Source organism: Hesperophylax consimilis, chromosome 19 (assembly GCF_061612785.1).
Source record: "Hesperophylax consimilis isolate HC1 chromosome 19, BYU_Hcon_1.0, whole genome shotgun sequence".
Lineage (NCBI taxonomy): Eukaryota > Metazoa > Arthropoda > Insecta > Trichoptera > Limnephilidae > Hesperophylax > Hesperophylax consimilis.
Window position 1 is genome coordinate 6,747,357 of NC_142854.1, and position 27,232 is coordinate 6,774,588.

Here is a 27,232-nt window from a genome sequence, read left to right on the forward strand (position 1 = left end):
CCCTGGATTTGCAAAAGCAGCTATTCAATTGCCCTGTCAATAGTGTTGATGCCGAGAGGTACTTTAGTATCTACAACATTGTCGTAACTGATCGCAGGCAAACAATGAAAGATGAAAATGTAGAAATTACAACAATGCTAGCCTAATTGAGTTTTTAACACTGTATTTTTTTTTGCGAAATAAATGCGAAATTTTCTATTTTGAGTTTTTTTTATTTGCGAAATTTATGTACCCCTAATCATAAGATATGAATATTTTGCGGAAAGTCTAAAATTTAAAAAAACATCCGCGCTACACCGTGATTTGGCGGGAAAATGCCCAACCATATAGTGTTAAATGAAAGAAGGGGAAGTTTTGATTCAGACTTTCAAAATTTTATCTGGACGTTATAATTGTCCTGTATTCAAGAAATTTTCACCACCAACACAAATATAAATCTGTGGATACAAAAAAATTAACAATACAAATTTTGTATCCAATCCTAGGATCACTTCCTTGCAAACAGAGTGGTGGAAGCAAGGCACAAACTTCCACAACATGTCATCGATGCCACAAATATAAATCAATTTAAAGCTCAAGATTGGATTCTCATTTGGAGAGAGGAAAGGATCGACTTATTGTGAAAATAGATATGAGCGCATCAACAGACGGCTGCCTGCTCATTAACTAATATTACATATATTATTACCTTTAAGAAATTTGGCACCCCCGCAGCCCGGTAGCAATCCAGCCGGGGGTCCTTTTCCTCCAGTCGTTCCTGGAGCACCCGTCTAAGCACCGTCGTCTCGCCAATGGACCACCCCTGAAAAAGGTTAAAGCGTAACACTTAGGTCATGCACAAAGTAAGTTAAGTTCAAACTCTAGTATTTCAACTGATGAAAATAATTTATTTTATGGGCAAGGGCGCCTGACGGATGCATTTGGGACTGCCAGGTGACTTTTTTTTTTTTTTTTTAAAAGAAAGACAAACATTCCCGGGTCACGAATAACCCAACAATGTTTGAAAATCTCCTACTACCACCACAGAAAGCCGAAAATGTTGCTTGTGTTGTGATGGAGGACTTAGCCAGCCGAGGAATCGAACACGCGACGCTCGGGTGAGACCCAAGCGCTATGCCCACTCAACCACTGACCGGTCGACATTGACAACTGGACATTGGCAGGAAATTTAAACTAAGAATTACACACGAAATTGGTAAGAAACGTCGATTTGGCTGCAAAATGGTAATGTTTATCTCACTTTATAGGTTTTAATTAAATAAAGCCTATGCTACATAATGTCACCTATTACATATTCATTTGATATTGTCTTTGTAATCTTAACTGCTTTAAGTATTTGGCGGATGGAAAGGCATTGAGTTTAGACCTACTTGTTTGGTAGTAGGTAGTCTACAAACAGCCAGTCGACTCTCCACAATATCTGCTGACCCTTGGCTATGCGGCTAGTGTTGTTCTTCTGGCAAACGAAATGTTCCGGAAGGAACAGCAACACGGTTCCTCGCTCCCGAGCGGCCCGTTTCAATCTGTTTAGGTACTGAAAAATACAAAAAGGTATTACAATGTTATCTTGTGAGTTCAAACTTGGGGAAAGCAAACTCAGAGGCTATATGAGGTGACCATTAAACCCAACATGGACACCATTAAAGTCTTAATATTAGTGATTAGTCCGCATATGGTCATGCAAGGCCCGCTGGATACGCCTTTTCGAGGGTCCTCCACTCCAATGGAACGAGGGGATAAACTAATTAAGTACCCGATTGTTAATGATGCTCCATTATTTAATAATACTAATAATTAGAGACCGGATTATATGCATTTGCATATGCAAATGCATATTTAGACCCTTTTCAGCGGTAGTTGCATATTTTAGCAAATAATTTGAGATCTTGCATATTTACGCTTGATATCGTTCAGATGCCTCACATAGCGACACTATAGACGTCAGATAGCAAGGCGCGCGGCCAGCGAAGCTGAGCGAAGAACTGAGAACTGATAACTGATCTTACTGATCGCTACGGCCGGCGGCCGGTGTGGGGGGGAACCTCTCTCATCTTCGCCATCCAAGTATTTCCCAATTTGATTCATGTGACGTGTTTTGCTCACGGAATTCACAGACTCGCCGAAGAAGTGAGATCCACGTTTGCGAATGTAAATAACCTGATTTCATCAGCAAAGAAAGGGTTTCTTAAGGCGCCTGCTCGTATAAAGGCCTACAAAGAAAAACTGCCAAATATCCCTTTACCTCCTGAGCCAGTAATAACACGTTGGGGTACATGGATCGAAGCTGCGATGTTTTACCATGAACATTTTGAAGCCATCAAGGGTGTTATCAATGACTTCGATAGTGCAGAGGCTTTGGCAGTTTTCCAGTGCAAAGAATCGTTTGACGACGCCAGTATTAAAAAAAACCTAGCTATGATTACCACTCATTTCGCCTACATACCTGCAAGTATAAAAACGCTTGAAACTCATGGATTGGCGTTGAATGCATCTATTCAGGTTATGAAGGAAATTCGCCTTATGAATTCCTCGTTGCCAAAGCTATTCCCGAGTAAACTCAAAGAAAAATTTGAAAACATACTGAATAATAACCCAGGGTTTGAACCTTTGTGCCAAATTGATAACTTCATCAACGGGGCAGGTGAAATTTTGCCCGGAACAATAAGTTCAAAAATCGCACCCAAATTTAAATTCTGTCCAGCCACATCAGTAGACGTAGAACGTTCCTTTTCCGCTTACAAAAATATATTAAGCGATCGTAGACACAATTTGTCTACAGAACATTTAGAACAGTACTTAGTCATATACGTTTTTAAAGTTAAAATCTTAATTTTATTGTTAAATACATTTTATAATTGATATTTTCGAAAATATAATTGTTATCCTTGAGAACTAATAGCTTACTAAAATAAAAAAAAATATGTAAAAATACGACTTCCTGTATTATTTCATGTTGCATATTTTGACCCTTTTTATGGATTTTCGTGCATATTTTAGCTATTTTTATTGCATATTTTGGGCTATTTTTGTTGCATATAATCCGGTCTCTACTAATAATATATCTTTATTGTAAGAAATTATGCAACTATAACCAAGTATACATGTTAATTGTGCATAGTGATGTATAAATTCTCCGGAATTTATTTCTGGGGAATATTCTTGGGAATATTCCCCTGGACGGGGAATTTTGGGAATTTTGATTTTAACAACATAATACCTCAAAAAGAATAATATTTATTAAATAAAATATACACACATAAGGTACATTCTTACATTCATATATATTTTTTCTTATATTAGAAACTGCCGTATTATTGTAACATTATTCTTTCATCAATTTCATTGTTTCTAACTGACATATAATTATACAACTTACTAATGATATATTATATATATTCTGTAATTTTTTGATGAAATAAATAAATTAAAAAAAAAAAAAAAAAATATAGAGCAGGATAGATCCATAAAAACTATTCCCATATATATAGGAATAGGATCCAAGAGAAAAATAACAAAAAAACACCGATCTAATTGTACACTGTACAGTATTAGTAGCCTATATACACTTTATGCTAGTAAACGGTACATATAAAAAATCAATCGTAAAACTGTAAAAATGACACAACTTCACAGATCGTTACTGTTCATCTGATGATACCGATTGGACAATGACACTATCAACTTCGCTTCCACTTTCACCTTCATATTCTTCTTCTTCTTCTTCTTCATCCGACCCGGACGAAGTTGTTGCCGACTCAGGATTATCTACGTTTTCTTCTTCCTCAGCACAGTCAATTGGATGTTTGCGTTTGATGCGAAGCAATCTGCTCATCCGTGGAAGAAAGGGTTTTCTTGGGAGCAACTTGAGAGCCTCTTTCAGAGGAAAGAAGTTTCCAATTGTGTGCCACAAATGTTATTTTCCCTGCTCTTTGAGTTGTTAGACCGTTAGACGATTCCTCCGTGTTGTATGAATGCGACTAAACGTGCTAAAAGATCTCTCAGTGGCTGCTGAAGTAACGGGAGCAGGAGCATAAGTGGTAGGGAAGTCCCTAGATCAGGGGATGTCGTCTTAGATAACTGCTAACACCCAATAAAGCATCCAACAGAAGTGTAGAAACCATTTTATTATAAATAAAATAAATTCCCCGTTTTCGGGAATTTATTTCAGGTCGGGGAATATTCCCGGGTCTACATCACTAATTGTGCATAGTAAACATTTGTTTACAAATTAGGTAGTAAATAAAAATATAAAATAACAATATGTAACAAAACAGAAAAAGTTGAGGTTCCTCATAACCTGCCTCATAACGCTAGCGCCTAGCCAAGGCCTTTGTATAGCTTAAGTCATTTGTTAAAAGTCTTAGTTGTAAATCACTCGACATAAGTCTCTCTCTCTGTCTATGAAACTTAGTTATACAGGCTAGGCGCTAGCGTTATGAGGCAGTTGAGGTTCCTCATAACCTGCCTCATAACGCTAGCGCCTAGCCAAGGCCTTTGTATAGCTTAAGTCATTTGTTAAAAGTCTTACGGCCGTTGTGGCCAATCTAATCTGAGCCGAATACTCGACTCAACCCTGCTGAAATGCCCAAATCCGTTTTGCCCAAAGCACTTGATCGCCACACCACTCAAATTTAAGGAAGCTAACCTCGTGGATTAAAGACGCTTAAGGAAGACCTACTTATAAAAACTGACAACAGAGCGAAATACGCGAAAGCAATCGATCTGTCATCGCTGTCATCTGTCATCAGTTCACGCTCTTGTCGGTTTTTTTAATTCAAAAATTCAACCTCGTAAGACATTTTACGTCGAGTACTGAATATTTAATATTTGCTCATCAAAACCTAACAAAACTGCATGTATTTTCATTGGTCGATAGTTTAGAGAGACATGACAGCAAAAATAGATTTAAAATCAGTAAATTAACTGCCAAATCCATCCACAAAGAGAATAAAGCTTTTTCTAGTAGCGTGGATTCATTTATTGCAATATATGAGACATTTGTATAGCAAGAAGAGATTGTTTAATTTATAAATGTACCTAACCTTCCATTTCCCAACCCTTATGGGTCAGTGAATGACCAACAACCAACTGAAAACATGAACAAGTCATAAGTAATGTGCGCTTTCCAGCTATTGTTGAACTACAATGACAATGCATTGACAAGCTTTTGGATTCCACTACGTAATGGTAGTACTAAAAGTGAGGGTTTATTTGAGTGCGCCAATTCTGGGTCTACTGCCATATACCGTTTAAAGTTTCAACTGCATAAAACGTCAAACTTGACGTAAACAAAAAAGTTAAGTCAATTAACACCTTATTTTTTACATATTAAATACGTTTGTTTTAAAAATATGAAATGTCGGTTTATGTATTACACTATTTAAAGTAAATTATCTGTATAAATAATAAATACAATTAATTAATGCTTCGGTATTAATTTAAAATGTAAAGTTTCTAATTTGACGTCATTTTTTTGTCTATGTAAATAAACAGTGCTACACACGAGGTGTTATGATCAAAATGTTGGCTAGAGGCGAAATGGAGCAAATCACTACGATCACTTAACTGAGCAGCGCCTGGCTCAGGCTCAGAATTCCTTTGATAATCCATCAAAATTGTTGGCCACAACGGCCGTTAGTTGTAAATCACTCGACATAAGTCTCTCTCTCTGTCTATGAAACTTAGTTATACAGGCTAGGCGCTAGCGTTATGAGGCAGTTGAGGTTCCTCATAACCTGCCTCATAACGCTAGCGCCTAGCCAAGGCCTTTGTATAGCTTAAGTCATTTGTTAAAAGTCTTAGTTGTAAATCACTCGACATAAGTCTCTCTCTGTCTATGAAACTTAGTTATACAGGCTAGGCGCTAGCGTTATGAGGCAGTTGAGGTTCCTCATAACCTGCCTCATAACGCTAGCGCCTAGCCAAGGCCTTTGTATAGCTTAAGTCATTTGTTAAAAGTCTTAGTTGTAAATCACTCGACATAAGTCTCTCTCTGTCTATGAAACTTAGTTATAAACCAAAAGTAATTAAGTCTAAGTGATCAATGCATAAATTAAGTTGTTAAGCCGCCCTTGAGGTGATTTTCTCACGAAAATGGCGCTATATAAATAATCCAATCATTATTAATAGGCGAATCAAGAGTAGACTGTAAAATATTAATGTTGAACTTTGAAGTTGACACAACTATGGTTGGAGATGGTTAACATGGAGTAAGGAAGGAATCCGACTTAACCCTTTGATGTTCTTCAAAGATCATGATTTGACGAGTGATTTGACGGCCGGCGTGGTCTAGTGGTATACGCTTTTGACTACAGATCCGAAGGTCGCGGGTTCGAACCCGGCGTGCGCAAATAAATTTTATTTGATTAATTTGTGTTATTTCACAATTAATTAATTAAAATAATATATAGTATATTTGCGGCACGTTCCAGAGTGGAAGATACTCTCAGTATCGCCCTGGTGTAAGACCACCATTCAGAATTGAAACGTTGCTTGAAATGGCTTTAGCCGTGTTTGGTGACCAGATCTGAATAGCCAGGTACTTCCTCACCTTCCTCTTCCCCATCTCCCTCCCCTCCCCAATACCCTCAGCCTCACAACATACCCCAATTGGGGATGCCATAGTCTCACTGGCTCCAGACGGGAGCAGTTGGGACTCTTGTGCGGTAATACTGTAAAAAAAAAAAAAAAAAAAATGATGGTATGATTTCACTCACAGGAGATATGATTTCGCACACAAGCTTCCATTACATCCAGGTTGAATACGAAACACACTGAGTCGATACTAATAACAGCACTGATAACAAGAGATGTTCATCAAACAGGCTCCATCAATAAACTGGTTTGACAGTCACACAGATAATGATAGGTACTTGTAGGTAGGATGGGAAATGAAAGGACAATGTTAAAGGAAGATTGATAGTTGCGTCAACATGATGAATTGTTCAAATTCTGCGAAACAAGCCATCCTTACGGTTTTTCGAAATCAGACTTAGACAGTGACCTTCCTCTTGTTTTGAAGTTCGAGTGAGCTCATAGATTTGTATAAAACAAGCACCACCTGCCCCCACAGAATTTAATTATCATATAATATATTATTATTACTCACGTGTGGCAGAGGCTTGTCGATGTGTGTATAACGCTTGGCAACATTCCTTTGTTTGCCGTAGACGAATCTGGAGCACTCTTCAAGAAACACATAGTCGCTGTACAAGTCTGTACTGGAGAAATCCCTCAAGCTGACAAATTTGGTCCGATCTCGAATTCCATCATATTGGAGTTCCTTTTTGTGTATATTTACACAATTCAAACTGCATGTCTTGACTTCACACTTGGGACAGGTATATTTGGCATCCGTGGCGTTGCACACTTCGCATGATGACAATCTGATCAATATTCAAACATATTATAATTTTACCAAATTGTCCATTAATAAAAAGTGCTGAATGATGGTGGAAGGAGAGCACAAATACATAAATAGGGCAATAACAAAAATGTACTAAATAAAATAATGTCAAGTCAACAAGGATTCGTAGGAGAGTTCAAGAATTGAGAAAAATTATAGAAAAATATATTATTATTTGTATAGCGACCGACGAAAATCATTTAGACTAATGCAGAGTTCCCACAAGGACACCACAGAAGATAGGACAATACTGTCCCAATTTCACCTCCTCTCAACCAGCCGCCAAACAAACTTTCACACAAACAGCATCAGCGTTCCCAAGTCAGCTATTTTTGCTTTTAAAGCTACTTTTGGACCTAAATACAGGTAATCGGCTCCTAAAAGGTGGTTTAGCTTCTTGGCCTCATTTTTTTCAGATATTCTAGCTATTTATTTAATACATAACTCATTCACGTAAAATGATAATTAAGTTATTTCTGTGGTGAATCTAGCCAGCCCGCCCTATTTGTAACTCTACTCTCGGATGCTATTTTACCATCAAATGTTAGTCTGTCTAGCGGCTATGTTCAGTCTCAGTCTATTGGCTAGCCCGTTTAGACGTTTTTGAATTGTTGTTGCAAAGTGTACCTGTTAACCAGTAATAAAATATTAACACCTTTATAACCGAGGTTAAAATTAGGGGCGACCTAAAACATTGCTCCAAAAAATGAACGAACCTGGTGGGTCTTTAAATATTGAATTGAACGAAAGAAGACTCAGAAAAACTGAAAATGGAAATAAATAAGAAAACAAATATCATCGACATAACAGCAGAAGACGTAAGAAGAAAAAAAAGCGTTTATTATTTGAGTTGAAAATGAAATGGCAAATAAACGCACAAAATGAAGATATAAAAAATGCTCACGAAATGGACGATGCTAACAGGACTAGTGGGACAAATCATCACACTGTTAATCTTGGATATTATAAAGTAAAGGTAGAAGACAGCAGTCCAACTGAACAACGCTACCATTGCCTTAAATTTAACCTTACGAGCCTAAGATGTCTAAACAAAACAAAAGAACCATCTTGCTCACATTGTGCAGGCGATCATACATTTCAAAAAAACAAGATTGCCGAAATGCAAAACTTGCTTTTTAAACAATTTCATTAGATCACTTAACAAACCAACTAACCACAGTGCGAATAGTGACAATTGCGAGTACAAACAAATAATGTTGTCAATAGCTCGTCAAAAAATAGACTCTTAAAATGGATGATTTTCTAATGCAAAATATTGATGTAAAATTAATGAAAATGTTTGTGATACCAGCGATGAATGCAATGAAATTCTGTATGAGTATGATCCGCTGTTTGGTGGCACATGAATATCAGAAGTGCAAATAAAAATTTTGGTGAATTTTTAGTGCAATTAGAATCAATTAAAAAATCGCCGGGAGTTATAGTGTTAACAGAATGTCATTCCAATAATAATACCCACTTTGATATACCAAACTATAGTTGCATTGCAACAACACTCGAAATCAATAAGAATTCAGGAATATTATTGTTTATTAGAAATATTTTCGTAGTACGGGATATTGAGGAAGTTGTTATTAACAAAGTAAACTGTCTGCGTGTTAAATTGTGCATAAATAAACTGATGATTAATTTAATTACAATCTATAGGACACACTTGTCATATCTTTCTCAATTCATATGTCAATTAAGAGAAATTCTACACAAATATCGCGACTTGTTTACAGTGTTGGTTGGCGATATTAATTTAGATATATCTGAAAATCATCGATCCCATCTATCTTAATGATTTTACTGGTGATATCTCTGGTCAAAAACCTTCCTGTATTGACCATATGTGGGTAAACAGTAATAATACTAATAGATTTCAATTAATTATATATAAAACCAGCATAACAGACCACTATATGTGTTTATTATATTATAATGCAATAACGCGAACAAATCCAATTAAAGTTAGAGAATATACTAAACTAGTGTTAAATAAAGAGCTTCTTCGAGAAAAAATCTCTAGGGAATCTTGGACTTGTGTTTTAGCTAGTCGGGATATTATACAGAGCTCTTGCCTTTTTGAGGAAATTTTAGAAAAACATATAGAGGCGTGTACGGTCTCCAAGTTACACAAGTTATTATCTAAGTACCGCCCAGTGAAGCCGTGGATTAGTCCAGGATTGGTGAAATCTGTATGAGAAAAACATATAGAGGCGTGTACGGTCTCCAAGTTACACAAGTTATTATCTAAGTACCGCCCAGTGAAGCCGTGGATTAGTCCAGGATTGGTGAAATCTGTATGAGAAAAACATATAGAGGCGTGTACGGTCTCCAAGTTACACAAGTTATTATCTAAGTACCGCCCAGTGAAGCCGTGGATTAGTCCAGGATTGGTGAAATCTGTATGAGAAAAACATATAGAGGCGTGTACGGTCTCCAAGTTACACAAGTTATTATCTAAGTACCGCCCAGTGAAGCCGTGGATTAGTCCAGGATTGGTGAAATCTGTATGAGAAAAACATATAGAGGCGTGTACGGTCTCCAAGTTACACAAGTTATTATCTAAGTACCGCCCAGTGAAGCCGTGGATTAGTCCAGGATTGGTGAAATCTGTATGAGAAAAACAACGTTTATTCATACTTTGTAAAAAAAATCCTTTCAATTCTATATTTAAAAATAACTTAAGAACAGTATTATAAAACAAAAATAGCCCAAGCAGAATATGATAAAAAAAACAATGTGGTCAACAATAAATGATATTATTGATAAGAAACGCAAAACGTCGGAAATACATATACTAACGTACAATGGTAATTCTATAGACATAAAAGTCGAGCCGAATCAATGTGCAAATTTATTTAATCATTTTTTTGCTAATGTTGGTTAAAATTTAGAACAAAAAATAAACTCCGTAATTGCCAGTAATAATCATGAGGTCCATGAGAGTAATTTAATAGATTCAGATTTCTCGAACCTAACCTAAACTGAACCTTTTCTAAACAATGATTGATGATTTTCAGATATACACTGTTGCAATTCATTTATGTATTGTTTTTTTTTTTTACTTTTGTCTTTTTAATACTTAGATACTGTATTTTTGTTGTAATAACGATGCCTACTATTTATGACCACCTTAACTATTTATAAATATTATGTATTTAATTAGTAAATAGCTCCCCAGTTAGACCCGAGATTTCTCTACTAACTGGGTAATTGAAATGTTCAATGAATATCATATAATAAATATTGGTAATTATTTATGATGGCCGTCCGGCGTGACCCACCCCAGAGAGGGCGGACATTCAGGTGTTCGGGGGTCCGGTGAAGGAGCACGGAGACAATGGTGAAAAGTGACGGAGACGAGTCTGCCTCGCGGCGGGGCTCAGAGGGTGAAACGATATGACGAAATGAAAAGCCAAAGCAGAAGTTCGGACAACGACAAGCCATTTTTGTTCGGATAGTTGCGCGCGCGAAGACATAACACTATGATTTTTATTATTTAACGATAGATAATCGACGACGGTGGGACGGGAGAAGGTGATGGTGGACGCCAGGGCAGGCACGGCACGGGGGCGAAAAAGGCGAACCGGGGTTTCGAGGGTGTATAGTCGCCGGAGAAGCGGAATTCACTCACGTAATGTCAGATGCAGGCGGCAAAATCGAGATGACGAAAATAAATAATAACAAACATCACACCCGCGCGCACACACAACACATCAGATCCGTATAACTCGCATCAAATCGATCGATTAAAGTTTACTTTTACTATTATTATTAGACATCAGATTATATGCACTAACAAAGTGCCAAAATATGCATGCAAATATGCACTAAAAAAGGCCGAAATATGCACTAAAAACTCTTGATTTGCCCAAAATATGCACAATGCAAAATCAAAAACCATTTATTTTTTAATATATTTTAATTAAAGACCGTACAAAAACAGCGATATATTCTTAAAATTATGCATAGTTTTTGTGACAATATACAACTAAGTATTTTTCCAAATTTTCGAGCTCTAATTTGTGACGTTTGTCACCCAGTATTAATTTGTACGCCGAAAACGACCTCTCTACGTCAACTGACGTCATTGGACAAAATTTAAAATTTGGCGCCATTTCTGGAGATATCTGTTTAGGCAGGGTGTGACCTGTGCCGTTGATGTAGGCATTAATGTTCTTCATATCTTCAAGACTCGGGTTTTTAAGCAAAATAGAGTCTAACTTCTTACGAATCTTTTCTGATATTGAATTAGGAAGGGCGTTGGCGAGTTCGATTATTGTTTCCAGTATTTCTATTGCTTTAATTAGAGGAAGGTTTTTTGTTTCAAAAATTTTTATGGTATCTGGTAACTTGTGGAAATGTGTTGAGATGAGGGCGATATTCTGTTTAATGGATGCGTCTTCAAATGCTAGCTTGCTTGAATGAATTGCAATGGCCTCAGAACTGTCAAATTGCCCAACTACTTGTTTTACGGCCTCAAAATTTTCAGCATAGAATAATACTGCCTTTAGCCCCAAGTACCCCATCGAGTAATTATGGGTTCTGGCGGCAACGCTAGATTTGGCAATTGCTCTTTATAAGACTGCACACGCGACGGAGAGGAAATCAATTTATTAACATTCCCATACTGTTGCCGTATCTCTTCTGCAAGGCGATGAAACCCGTGAGCTAAGCAGGTAATGTGTAGTAAAATTGGATAAAAAGGCTTGGCCAGCTTTCACCATGTATGGCGCAGCATCAGAAACAAACATGTAGATTTTTTCATCCACAGAACAATCGGGAAACAAAGATCTTATGGAATCATTTATGAAACGAGCAACAGTTGAATGATTTGTTTTTACTAGGATTTTACAGGCAACCAAGTCACCTAGCTCCCTATACGTAGATGATACCTCCCGCTACTAAACGAAATATGCACGATTTGGGAAAAAAGGCTGAAATATGCATTAACGTCGTAATTAGAGAGTTATATGCATTTGCATATGCAAATATGCAAATGCATATAATCCGATGTCTAATTATTATACAGCGGATCACAAGAGCTGCGAGACGCAGGATGAAATCAAACAACAACTCGCTGTCCTAGTTCTTGTATGTTCAATAGACCTTTTTTTGCAAAACTGAGTTATGAATGCCAATATGTTCATTAGCATATTGCGCATTAATGAAGCTCAAAAAAACCATATTTTTTGGTTTTTAAGTGACATTTTAAGCATTTTTCGAGTGCCAATATCCACTCGCGGAATAATGTTTCAGTTCTTATTTGTTCAATCTCCTGGATATTGAACATTCAAACACTCAAAGTTATGAATACAATATTTTTTAAAAGTTCATAGATATTTGTTCAACATCCCGCCGAACGTTGAGGTCTTGAATGTTCAATCTCCACTGTCAACCAATCAGGAGCCGGCTAGTTAAAATGTGCGGCCATGTTGATTTTTAGTTGTTTTCTAACAACTAAATTGTTCCACTAAAAATACGTTTAATTGCGAATATATACTGTTATTGAACTAAAAAATGACTTCACCGACTCCAGAATCAATAAACCTTAGAACAGTAGCTCAAATAGAAAGGTAAGTCTTAAAATTATGTCATTTATAGGCTTTTTCACCGTATTTTACATGTACTTCTTGAATTTGCTATGCAAATATACAGGATGCTTCATTTATTATTTATTTATTCAATTATTTATTTACAAACTTAGGACTTTTACCTAAAATGAGTAATAATAAATTATATTAGTGCATTAAAACTTATTTTTATTCAAGAAATACAACAAAAGACCCAGGACATGGAAATGTGAAAAAAGTCGAATAAAATAATAAGCTCACGGCAAATAAGACCTTAACCTTCCAGCGTGCGCGCTGTCGTAAAATTTACGACAAACGCGCCTTATCGCTTCCCCCACTCTTGCGACTTAGTTGTAAGCATCGAGCTTCGAGCTATGCTAGAGTCAAATCAAATGTCAAACATTTACCGCAAAATATAAATGCTTTTCTCAAAGTGAATTACGGTAGGGCAGTTGAACCGATAACAGAAGAATAAAACAGAAGCTTTCCAAAATGCGGTGTTTGTCGGTTATGTGCACTGGATAAGAAAAGATCCTCAGCATCAATGAAGTGTTGCCGTTGCCAGTCCTTTACATGCAAGAACCATTCTTCAGTTGAGGTGGTTTGTAACAATTGTAAGGATGAGAATATTGATTCTGACTAAATAGGTCGATAAAATATTTTGTTTTGAAATATTAACATGTTTAGAGTGTTGCTTCGTTTTTTTTAAGAAAGTCAAATATTTTTTTTTAAAGTACTGCCTATTATGATTTTTCATATCCTTAAAGAAATTCCCTAACGTTTGTATAAAGAAAACACCACTAACACGGAGAAAACTTGATGACGTAAAATTTACGACAAGCGCCCGCTCAAGGGAAATTTCTCAACGCGCCCGCTGGAAGGTTAAGAAAGAAAAAAAATCTTTCTAAAGTAAGTAAACTTTAAAAATTACATTTATCAAATGTAGGTAACGAAACAATAAAAATAAAACAAATTTTCAACTGAAAATTGAACTTCAATAGTTTTACGCATCACTCGGGATTTTTTTTATGGAATACCACACACAGTCTCAACTGCTCCCAACCATCTGGAGCCAGTGAGACTATGGAATCCCCAATTGGGGTATATTAGTATATTGTGAGGCTGAAGGTAATGTGGAGGGGAAGGAGATGGAGAGGAGAAAGAGAGGAAGGAGGATGAAGGAGAAAAGAGATGGTATGTGAGTATCTATTCAGATCTGATCACCAAACACGGCTAAAGCCATTTCAATTCTTATGGTGGTCTTTACACCATATCTTCCTCTCTGGAACATGCCGCAAATAGACTATATGTTATTTTAAATGAATAATTTGTGAAAATAACATAAATGAGTCAAATAAAATTTACTTGCGCACGCCGGGATTCGAATCCGCGACCTCCGGATTTCTAGTCAAGAGTACCCCTAGACCACGGAGGCCGTAATACGTACGATGTAAGAATATTTCACATCACGCATGCACTGACAACCGATAGTAGTATATTAGCGGTAGGTACCTTTGTACTTGTGCATTGTTTTCAAACTTCCAAAATATTGGATGATTTATATACAGCAGTTTTTGTGAAAAATCAACTCAAGGACTCTGTTTGCATATTTTAAAGTAATACTTTAAGTCAACTGCTAACTAAGATAAAAGTAAAGTATTTGAAATCTGAAAATCATCCTGTATATACAATTTACCACTAATTGGCTAATTGAACAAAAAATACCTCAAACTTATGGGAACTGAATTGTTCAATCTCCAGACGATATGTTCAATATCCAAAATAATCATTCATCATTTTCAAGCCATGTTCAACGTCCACCTTTAAAGTCATAATATGGGCATATTATAGCTTCATTCTTCGAAAAATGATCGTTAATAATTTCCTGTTACACATATGTATTAAACGAAATGACCAAAATCGAGAATTTTTTAGAATTTGCCTGTAAAAACAAAAAAACGTCTCCTGTAAAATTTGCTAAATGGTCTATTGAACATACAAGAACTAAGGCAGCGAACTGTCCAGGCCGTAGAAAGAAGAAATATTTACCTGAAATTATCCTGTATTTACTTTATTTCTACAATAATGTTACATTTTAACTGCTACAGATTTTAATCTATTTGTATTTTAGTATTTACCTGTGCATCGGGAGATTGTCAACGCTCTCAGGCAAAATATCAACTTACGAAGCGTAAATAAACATTGAACATGTGCTCCATAAATCAACTTTCTGGCCGGCTGCTGATATTAAAATGACAACCACAAACTGATGCATATGAAGGAAAGTTTATGTATTCAAATTTTTACAATCTCCAGCACTATTCTCGAAATGGACTCTCTATCTAGTTATGGTTGGAAACTTGTGTCGAATATCACTGTCCGTACATCGTTTCACACAACACGTTTTAAATAATGGCGTCGGTTTCCTTTGTTTACAGTGAAATGAAATAGCGGGAAGCAGTGTTGCCAACGGATCTTGGGCTACTTAACGTTTTTCAAACTAATAATGTACAGCGCATCATTGACTTGAATTGTACGACTTTTGTGTTTTCTCGATTGCTAATATTACAAAAAATAACATTATTGATGTTGTTGTACCTGAAAACTTTTTTTTTCTCAAATTCGATTTTTTTTTTATTTAGAGTTTCAGGAAATTTCAGTTTGGCCAGTTTGACGGATTTCCTGAAAATCTTCTTACAAAAAATCGAATTTTCAAAAAAAAAATTGTTTTCAGCTACAAGAACATCAATATGCCATTTTTGTAATATTAGCACTCTAGTACCATCACAAGTCACGAGCCGCCACTGGTATGGAGTAAGACTGAAAGGAGTGGGAAGGGAAAGAAAAGGGGAAAGAGGTGGTGGCGGCTGGTGACTTGGGTATACTAGAGTTTCATAGTGCTTTCACACAAACGAAGTATTGAATTCCGTAAGTCTAAACTTAAACTTTAGGGTGCACAGTTTACACCCGTGCCGGCGTGGTCTAGTGGTATACGCTTTTGACTACAGATCCGAAGGTCGCGGGTTCGAACCCGGCGTGCGCAAATAAATTTTATTTGATTAATTTGTGTTATTTCACAATTAATTAATTAAAAATAATATATAGTATATTTGCGGCACGTTCCAGAGTGGAAGATACTCTCAGTATCGCCCTGGTGTAAGACCACCATTCAGAATTGAAACGTTGCTTGAAATGGCTTTAGCCGTGTTTGGTGACCAGATCTGAATAGCCAGGTACTTCCCCACCTTCTTCTTCCCCATCTCCCTCCCCTCCCCAATACCCTAAGCCTCACAACATACCCCAATTGGGGATGCCATAGTCTCACTGGCTTCAGACGGGAGCAGTTGGGACTCTTGTGCGGTAATACTGTAAAAAAAAATAAATAAAAAAAAAAAATAAAAAAAAGAGTACTAATATAAAAATAAAGAAATGGCATTGTAGATGTTGTTGTAGCCAAAAACTTTTTTTTCCTGAAAAAAAATGCACAAAGATTTACAGGAAATTTCAGTTTGGCAGTGCGCCGCACCGATTACCTGAAAATCTTCATCGAGAAAAGAATTTTTTCTAAAAAAAAAAATCATTTTGGACTAAACAACATTGTAATGTCGAATTTTTCAAACTTAGCCACTCTATCACACTCAAAAGTCATGAGCCGCCTTTGGTAAAGGACAGTTGGGAATTAATTACCCGGCTATTCAGATCTGATCCAGCAATGTTTCGTTTCCGAATGGCGGTCTTTCACCAGGGCGATAATGATTATATCTACCACTCAGGTCTGTATCTGATATGTACTTGGTCAAGGAGTCATGTAAGTTGTAAGTCAGAAGAAGATATAGAAAGGTTTACCTGAATTGGTCAGCTCTCCAGAGGCAGGGTCCCCCCCACCCCCGCAACCCTGAAGCCCTTGGTCGTCAAGCCCGAGGAAGAAGGGGTACTTGACTGGGGACACACAAAAAAAATAATCATTAAAAACATGTTTTTGATAGCAATGTATATTTTTTTATTTCATGGATCACCAATATTCCATTTAAAAAAATAGGCTTCACGGTACGCCTGGCAGATGTGAAATATATTAAAAATTTAAAAAGTATTGTACATTAAAACAATGCGTTATACCATCCTTTACTTTGGAATGAAGAAAAATCTTTGAGATGAGCTTAGAAAGTTATTCGATGAGTCTACCCCGCACAGTGTCTTGGCGGCCGGGCGGAAAGAGCCGATGAGTCACGAGTCTGGCCGAATGAAGCTTGATTCCGTGCAAGAGCGCCGTCCCGTCTTGCTACGCAAGAGTCGATTTTACCCCCCTAGGCGCGCCAAAAAATGTTTCACATCAAAAAATCTTTGCATTTTTTATCTTAAAAGTAATACTTTAAGTAATACTGTAAGTAAAACATAATTTCCAACATTTCACAACCCAGGCCAAAAGGGTTTAAAAATACGTAGAAAAATCCACTTCAATACCAAACAGAATATTGGAATGGCGAAATCACGGATCAATAATGATCTGAGAGCGAAATCAATCCATGAACCTCTCGACTCGAAATCAAATGAATACATTTGCTATAAATATGAATTAACAACCTCTACAAATGGACCGACGTATAACATTTATATAATAAGAATCTAGGTAAGTAAGTACATGCAAAAATATATTTTTAACATTTTGTAATAATGCGATTAACAATGCTTTATTTTTGTTATTTTGGTAAAAGAAGAAAATCAAACCAGTTAAATTACAGTAGTCCCCATCTAGTAGCGCGCACTCAAACTAATAGTAATCAGTTTTTGTTTCCCGTCGCTAGAGCGAAAACAATATCCTATCTCAAGTTTCTTACATTCTTTTTCCCATTGCGCGTCGTTGAGAAAGAAATAAAAACATATTTTAGAGTGTAGTTTATTACAAATTGAACTACGTCACGTCTCGTCTCGTATGACAGCTACAAGGATATTTTCGTGGGTTTATAGAACAACCAATCCCAATAGATTAATAATACAGATGGAAATAACATTATATGAGTAGTATAATATCAAAACGTACTTATCTCCACGAACCAAATTTTTGGCAAAAGCAAGAAAACTGTTTCATAGCATTTAAGTATAATAAAGTAAAATTAAATGTTTTGTAAAAATGAAGGTAAAATAAAACATTTTAAATCTGTTTTTGAAATAAAAATCTGATAGATAATTAATTACTTATTTAATATTTAAAAATGGACTTAGATACATTTTGATATTGAACCATGGATTTAGATACATTTTGAAAGTGAAGTCTTTGAAACTCATAAACTGTGTTTGATAATACTTCTCTGCCAGGGGTGTAGTGAAGAAATTACATCATTTGTATATGCATAGATGAAATATTCATATTAACAAAAAAATAAATGTCTTTTTAAAGCCAAACATTATTTATTTTAAAATAGAGTATTACCTGCGGATAATAAAAATAGACCAATTTGTCTATCATTGAAGAAGAAGATAATAATAATAATCTAAACGAAAATATGAAAGAGAACAAGACACAGGAAAATAGAAAAAGATAATATCCCAATTTTTAGATTCTATATAATGGAGACCACTACATTTAAAAAAAAACGCAATGCAGAAATCCTTGCAAGCGAATACCTTAAATGTGGGTAAAAAACTTTTGCAAAAAGGTTTAATAAATGATAATATTATAAAGGTTAGATTAACGTGTATACATTAAACAAAAACAAATTTTAGATTCTATGAAATGGAAAGCACTATATTTAAAAAATAAAAAATGGGTGTGTCAAGCCTACGCAAGACAGAAGTGAAACTTCTAGTATTCTTCTCTCTCTCTCTTTTCATTTCATTCTCTCTTTTTTTCTGTCTATTGACATATTTATAAGTAGCATGTGATAAAAAAAATTAAAAGTTATAAAAAAAGAAAAAAAAAATTAGTTAAAGCGGGGATCGAACCTCGGTTCTTCACGACCACAGTCGTGCGCTCTGCCTGTAGACAGCGAAGATGAGTTAGGAGAGTGAGTTAAACTAGGTATATAATATTTACACCTTGCTAATGTTTTCAGTATTATTAGGGCTTTTTTATACTAATTTTCATATATTTATTGGCAGGTAGAGTAGAAATTAATATTGTTTAGCGTTTGCCAACGACCATACCATGTTGAACACACCGGTTCTCGTCCGATCACCGAAGTTAAGCAACATTGGGCGCGGTCAGTACTTGGATGGGTGACCGCTTGGGAACACCGCGTGCCGTTGGCCTATTTTTTATTTTAATTTCATGTTTTTTTTATTTTTTTATCATTACTATAATTAATAATATCATAAAATTCTTTAACTTTTCAAGTATGCTACAGGCCTAAAATATTACTTAGTGGATTGATATTATGGTCAACCATTGAAAAAAAAAATTCCTACAAACTTATTAATGTAATTACGATCTTTTTCAAGCGCGTATGTAATGATTATTTTTATCAACCTCGCACACACCTTGCTAATTTTTTCAATATTATTAGGGCTTTTTTATACTAATTTTCATATATTTATTGGCAGGTAGAATAGAAATTAATATTGTTTAACTTTTGCCAACGACCATACCATTTTGAACACACCGGTTCTCGTCCGATCACCGAAGTTAAGCAACATTGGGCGCGGTCAGTACTTGGATGGGTGACCGCTTGGGAACACCGCGTGCCGTTGGCCCATTTTTTATTTTAATTTTATGTTTTTTTTCATTTTTTTATCGTTAACATCATAAAAAATTTTATATCATTCTTTAACTTTTCAATTATGCTACAGGCCTAAAATATTACTTAGTGGATTGATATTATGGTCAACCATTAAAAAAAAAAAATTCCTTAAAAACAAAAAAATAATATTCCATGGCCGAGAATCGAACTCGGATCAACTGCTTCGAAAGCAACTATGCTGACCATTACACCACCAACGCCAGTTGTCGAGATGAGCTAAGAAGCATTTATATTTTACTTCAAAACTTTTACTACATCAAATGAACTTTAATCGGTCCCGCATTTTCGTTTCGGTCATGAGTTGGTTTTACTCCTCGAAATTGCATGACGCGCGTAAAGAAGTTTCACTTCAACAATGCAATGCAGAAATCCTTGCATGCAAAATGACTGTAAATTGATTCATACATTAAATCCTGATACTTCTACTTGAGATTCACCATTCTCAAAGCGCGACAGTTGAGTGCTTTTGTCTGATGATTGCAGAGTAACGGATATCTAGGAGGCTCAGTAGCAGAATATATAAAAATAAGAGAAGGATATTATTTAGAAATATGTGTACAGAAAATATTTGTTTGAACCCAATATATGGTCCTAAGAGAAAGGAAACTCTGCATAAATTTCAAATTAGTAAATAAATCATTGACTTTAGATCCTAATTCAAGTGTTGTAGATAGATAATTGCCTTTTTGTAATGATCAAACATCCACTAATGTATTTACATTATGATAACACTATGGTATAAATGGATCATTATAAACATATTTACTGATTTTCAAGCTTATAATAAAAATACCGCCAAAAAAACTAGTACTTTCAAGTGACACAAATGAAGGAAAATATATATGGCACGGAAAATATTCCTACAGGAAATATTCCTACTTCGGTAGTACAAAAATACTCCACTGAAGTATAAAATATAGAAAAGATAGGTAATTATTATATAAACAATTTTTTTTTTGACAAAAACCATAAAATTTTGAATACACCACAGATGTCTTACTTAGTAGCATGATGGAACTTGATTGGTTTATTTATGATGGAACTCATCTTATAACTTTTTGTTTATTGATTGTCTACTCTTCCGGTCGCCTTAAACGCTTTCTGCCTTTTCCAGTGCGTGCTGGTACAACTGGAGAACAAATTGATTCTCTCATTTTTGTTTAATTTTCAAAATTACCGTTAATAACTCAAAAAAATCACGACCAAATCAACTTCAAAACCACTCACCAAAAACGTGTTTCTTGTTATGGTGTCCGTTGCACAGAAAGTAGCCCATTGATTGGTTAAAAAACCAATATGGCTGCCAATTCCATGGCCCTTATTGGTTGTTGGATTTGAGTACGTTTTGAAAACAAACGATTTTGGATTTAAGTACGTTTTGAAATTGAAGACGATTTTTAACAAGCTATAACTAAGGATTTAACCATGTTTTGGCACTGAAATAATATTTCAAACATGGCTATGATCCAGGAGAACGTGTTGGCATTTAAATCTCAAAAAAAGTCAAAATGGTGGTTAAGTACCTTTTGATTTTCAACCACTCATATACCTACCAATATAAATATTATATGCACGTCGCTCCTGTGCTTGTAGCGGGTATCGAGCCCGCAACCATCTCAAAACATATATTAAAAAATGAAGTTACAAATAAAAATCAATTGAAAATATGACTTGCGAAAAATAATCGTTCTAAATAAAATGGCTAACTACTGAAAATTTTGAAAATTAATAAATATCATTACATTAGTAATCATTGTGGTCTTACTTCGTTTAGATTGGTGGTGGGAAATGCGAATGAAGGTCGAGGAAGGTGGGAAGGATCTCAGCGACATATTATGATTATTTAATTTAATCAATAAATCTATCCGGTGAAAACTGAAAAAAGACACTGTTTTCTCGGCGGCAAAAATCTGCAATGAAAGATGGAATACTGCAAACAGATGAGAGGTGCGGGAATTCAAACATTTCAAATGCATTCCATTCATAAAATAATCAAAATAAAATATAATTATTTCCTCTCGGGTAAGTACTTTATGGATGTAGGTACCTGCTTACCGATGATGAAACATTCTCATGACGAAAATAATAAATAATAGAAATTAGTTGCATAAGATAATATTACCGATTTTTTATGTCAATACCAATGAATTATTAATACTATTTATCAATATCTGTATCAAAATTAATATATAGTACTACTGTAGATTACTAACGCCATCTAGGTATAAGAATGTAAAGCCTTTAGTGATTGATTAAACTTCGTCAGTTGCGAACAGCAAAACGTGTTTCAACAGGTTAAGGGCCCTTTAAAGTTTAAAGACGTATTTTAACTGTAAACATTTTTATTTCCCCGAAGTATTTAATTTTGATTGTAGATACTCTCATTACATATATTATTTTTAGCATTACACTTAAAATTTACATGGCATTAATTTGTGACAATTATTTATGTGTTATGAAATATTTCATTTGAATGGGCAATTTTAAAATAATAATATTTTCACTGTAAATAAACTTTTAAGTAGTGCTCAAATTATTACAAAACAGATAGATAAGTTAAAATACTGTTTTGTTATCGTACGTACGTCATCGATGAAGCCATTTCATAAAACACACACAATGGTAATAAAATTCGCAAGGGGTGAGGTAGATATTGAACATTAATTACTTTCTTATTCGTTAATAACTATACCCTAAAACTAATAGTTAAGGAATATATTATCGTAATAAAGTTTATCTAAGTTTCGGTCCGGGACAACTTATTTCTAGATTTCTAACACTTCGAATTCGAAGGTGATCCGTAATGAAAAGGTAATTTGACCACCCAATTTTGAATATCGAAATTTTTAGAAAGCTTGACATTTTTTTTGATAAAAAATATATTTATTGCTTTCTTTTTTGAAAATGTCATTTGACGATTTTTTGGTTAATTATTTTTAAAATGTAAATAATTTATTTTAACAAATAAACTTGTGCGCGTATGTAAATGAAAATAGTACCAACTCGCGTTTTTTTCGATTCCATGAAAACCGCCTAAAATATTATGTATTTTATTCATCGGTCTAGACAGAATTGATACCCGTTAAATTCCGACGTACGTTCCTTTTGAATGGATCATGACTCTGCCTGGGAATACTATAGCGTTTATTTTTGTGCGAAATGTTTGTCGAATACGATTTGATTTTAGTAATATTATTCAAGAAACTCTTTTGACTAAAAGATTTATTTTTGCTATAGGCCAAATGAATATATAATATGACGATAACAAAATAATATTATGTTAAACGTGTTCAGATATACCCCTCTTTAAAATATTATTAGCAGCATATTTAGCATTTAGTAGTCTATGGTAAGCGGAAATGATTTCTCTTAGGAATTTGTCCTTTGACGTTTCTTTCCAATTAGTCTATGGTTAAATTTGTCAATTTTGTGAAGCGTTTGAAGTTCGAGTTTTTTTGTGTTTGGTTTATTTTAACATTTTAAAAGTCAGCTTAGTAAAAGCGACATGGCTTTCAATTTCGGCACCCCCAATACGTCCACGCCACAAATGGGTTTCGGCAGTGCGGCAAAACGTTAGTATTCAACTATTTAATTATGTTTTAGGTTAGAAACTCGTTATCCGAAATTCCTTGTAAATATTGACACATCTGTAAATGAATGTGAATATCCTTTGAATTCCCAAGACGTCTTGGTCAACTGTGTTTAAAAAAATATTATATTTGAGCTATCCTTGTTCATTGTATTGTTTAAATCATTGATGATTTTCCTCAAAGGAAGAGTGCCCACATACATAAATTACTATTAAATCTTTGATTTGATATGGTCGCAACATTTCTAAAATTATAAATCGACGCTTTTGTCGTCATTGTAGGTATTAAATATAACGTATCACACCATAATTATATATTATTTTGCACAACATGTCATCATTACCATCAAGAAAATTAGAAGTTCCTGAGTTGATCTATCTTAAAGGTAAACGTAGCGTACATCACAATATTCACGTTCATAGATGGCGCTAATTTAATTATTATTTATTTATTTCTAAATTCACGCCCGGCTGGGCTTTTACATGTTATTTTGGTATATGCTGACTACGTGTGCCCAGTAAAATTTAACACTTTCCCGACATAATTACTAATTCCTGATGATCTCAAACTGTGCCCGTGGTATTGTTCTCAGGCGCAAAGCTTTCACTTAGAACAAATTTCACTTCGTTTCATTTTTACACTCAAAATAAATATGACATATTTATAAAAATATCCCACTTCACGGCCATTTTACATCGTACTTTTGGCCGGGAACTTGATGGGAGTCGCTATATGCACAGCGACTAATCGACAGGGGGCGTGGCCAACATATCCGAGCATACCCGAAGTGAAGTATAGGTATAAAAGGGACACTTCTTTTGAATCACAAACCATGTTACACAAACCTAGCGTAGCCGCTAAACTAATTGAAAACTGGGATGTTTTTCTTGCCTGGACGCGAGCAGGCGGTATTAAGGGGACACTTTCTTTTGAATCACAAACCATGTTACACAAACCTAGCGTAGCCGCTAAACTAATTGAAAACTGGGATGTTTTTCTTGCCTTGACGCGAGCAGGCGGTATTAAGGGGACACTTTCTTTTGAATCACAAACCATGTTACACAAACCTAGCGTAGCCGCTAAACTAATTGAAAACTGGGATGTTTTTCTTTCCTTGACGCGAGCAGGCGGTATGAAGGGGACACTTTCTTTTGAATCACAAACCATGTTACACAAACCTAGCGTAGCCGCTAAACTACTTGAAAACTGGGATGTTTTTCTTGCCTTGACGCGAGCAGGCGCTATAAAGGGGGCACTTTCTTTTGTATCACAAACCTAGCGTAGTTCTAAAAAGGTTTGTTTACATTATATTATTACAACGCCATTTCTGACGTTTCGTTTCACCGCCCACCGCGTTTCACTGATTTTGCAACTCGGAACACCTCGGGTATGCTCGGATATGTTGGCCACGCCCCCTGTCGACTAGTCGCTGTGCATATAGCGAAATCAACATGGCCGCTTATAATTTGTTTCTCAAACTATTTTCTGTTTTTTTCCATGTTTTTCCTTTATTATTTCAACTAAAATGAAGCATAATACGTTTGCCCCAAGGTAAGTTCATAATTACTTCTCACACCGTCGAGATTTGGCTTAATTTGACAATTTTAGCGCAAAAAACAGTGAGGGCACTGATAGACAGCATGTTCCGTTATTTTTTTACAAAGAATATCTAAATAAACACAACAAAATAAAACAAAAAAAAAACAAAATCAAAGTAAAATCAAAAAACAAAATCAAAAAGAAAATAGAAGACATAATAAAACACAACCTCTTAAACAAAAACAATGTCAAAACGAAATAAAGTGGAAACTAGACACTGCACCATGCAAGATGGAAAAATACAATACTAGGAAATTTGGTAAGATAAACAGAGCTACGTAGTTTCTATAATTAAATTATATTATATTTGATATACTTCTTTCTGAAATAAATTGGGTAATGACTTGTTTATATTTGGTGAATGATGTGTTGAATATATCAACAACATCTTTATAGTCACTACCCAAATTTTGTATACGGCGAACGGGGGTATAGAATTGAGATTCTGTGTTGGAGTTATCAAAATAGAACGGTAGATAATGCCTCGATCTTGGTTTGCGAGGTATATATAAAGAAATCAAGTATAATAGTTCAGTCAATTATTGAATTTAAGATTTTATATAAACATTTTAGGTCATTAACCTTTTGAACGCGTTAATTTGCTCCGTTTTATCTATACCCGTACGCGGTACATATTTTAATATACCTATGCACGCAATTAAATGCCAAATTATAGCATTCTGGCATGATTTATTGGACTATATAGACAGAACAGATTATTCTCCACAGTATTATAATCCTCGTGTGTCAACACTCTTAGATGTTTATAAAAACAAAAACATAAAATTTCATACAAAGACGTACCGTATCTTTTGAATGTGGTCCCGCCATTCACTCGGCGTGTGTGTACTTAGGCCACTGCGTTGATAGACACAAGTGGGATACCATGATCACTTATCATTTTTAGTTATGAAAAGTTGTGAATGACAAACTAGTACTAACGCCATCCGTTAACAAAAATGTAAACTAAATGACTAAAAGGCGCGAAGAGGCGCACTTGATTATCGATCTTTTTTTATGAAATACAATTTTATTTTTGAGAAATTCTTGTAGATGTCAGCATCGTGATAGTTCTACGAATGTCCAAGTGAGCAAGAAATACATTTATGACGAAAGAGCACTGGAATATCGGCCATCAAAGTTTCCGTATCAACTGTTGATACAGCCGCGTGTGAGTATAGACTTTTTGCCGTAACAACAGTTGATACGGCTGCGTGCAAAGAGTTAACTATTCTACGTTCAGATAATTTTAATCAATTGAGTTGACATAGTAGCAAATCATAGTTGACGCATTCCCTTGTAATACCCATTCTGAAATTAATAAATCTTAGAATTTTTTCTGAATTCTTTCTATCGTGAGTGAATGACTAGCGTAACTAGGTGCCCACACTGTCGAGCTGTACTCAATTTGACTCCTAACCAATGACATATACAAATTTTTATAGGTTTGAATATTTTTAAATTGACTGCAAATTCTTAAAACAAAACCCAACATTTTCAAAGCTTTATTTTATATAATTTCAAAATGGTTTATAAAATTCATTTTTTGGTCAAAGTTTACACCTAAATCATTCACCTCGGTTATAACTACATCATTGATGGAGTAATCATAAATAATTGGATTTTTTATTCTATGAAATCTCATAATTAGACATTTGTTTATATTTAGTTGTAGATAATTCTCTTGCCACCAAACAAGTTATTTGACAATGTTTGACGGTCATTCGATTTTCTTATAGCTTTGTATATTTTCATATCGTCCGCAAACATTGAAACTTCGACATCGTTGAATATAGTGAGCACATCGTTCACAAATATCAAAAATAAAATTGGTCCCAAATGTGACCCTTGGGGGACACCGCTGGTTGCAGTAAATTTATAAGAAATAAAGCCATCAATTTTAACAGCCAATTGCCTGTTACTTAAATAACTGTTAAACCACATGTATAAATACCCTGCTATTCCTAATTTATGAAGCTTTTTTAACAACAGATCGTGATTAACTTTGTCGAATGCTTTGCTAAAATCAGTATAGACTGAATCAACTTGTAACTTTTTAGACATGGATTCGGATATATATAGTTTTGGTAAATTAAAAGATTGGACAAAGGAGATTTTCCTGAAGTGAAACCATGTTGGTTAGGTGAAATTACTGGCTTGATACAGTGAATGATTTTATTTAAAAGAAGTTTCTCAAACAATTTTGGAATAGTTGATAAAAGGCAGATCAGTCCATAAAAGAATATTTCTCTGATGGTTTGTGAATAATGTTTATGTCTCTATTGTTTATATCTCTATTGTTTATATCTCTATTATGATTTG

The 27,232-nt window shown here is 35.0% G+C and overlaps 2 protein-coding genes and 2 non-coding genes across 4 annotated transcripts in view; 3 read left to right on the forward strand and 1 right to left on the reverse strand.

Annotated features, from left to right (window-relative positions):
* Positions 1 to 15,226, reverse strand: part of LOC149414727 (box C/D snoRNA protein 1-like) — a 37,931-nt gene extending 22,705 nt beyond the window's left edge. Inside the window, exons 1-4 of the mRNA XM_089643380.1 lie at positions 15,126 to 15,226; positions 7,109 to 7,385; positions 1,371 to 1,534; positions 707 to 802 (exon numbers count right to left, since the gene is read on the reverse strand). Coding sequence (XP_089499506.1) covers positions 707 to 802; positions 1,371 to 1,534; positions 7,109 to 7,385; positions 15,126 to 15,133 — 545 coding nt within the window. The 5' untranslated portion in view covers positions 15,134 to 15,226. The remainder of the gene's footprint in view (positions 1 to 706; positions 803 to 1,370; positions 1,535 to 7,108; positions 7,386 to 15,125) is intronic.
* A 3,888-nt stretch (positions 15,227 to 19,114) lies between these two features.
* On the forward strand, positions 19,115 to 19,233 carry LOC149414728 (5S ribosomal RNA). The gene has a single exon (XR_016303934.1). It is a non-coding gene; the product is annotated as a 5S ribosomal RNA (ribosomal RNA).
* Positions 19,234 to 19,555: 322 nt separating this feature from the next.
* On the forward strand, positions 19,556 to 19,674 carry LOC149414729 (5S ribosomal RNA). The gene has a single exon (XR_016303958.1). It is a non-coding gene; the product is annotated as a 5S ribosomal RNA (ribosomal RNA).
* A 3,459-nt stretch (positions 19,675 to 23,133) lies between these two features.
* Nup54 (nuclear pore complex protein Nup54) overlaps positions 23,134 to 27,232 on the forward strand; it is a 44,338-nt gene continuing 40,239 nt past the window's right edge. Inside the window, exon 1 of the mRNA XM_089642873.1 lies at positions 23,134 to 23,293. Coding sequence (XP_089498999.1) covers positions 23,227 to 23,293 — 67 coding nt within the window. The 5' untranslated portion in view covers positions 23,134 to 23,226. The remainder of the gene's footprint in view (positions 23,294 to 27,232) is intronic.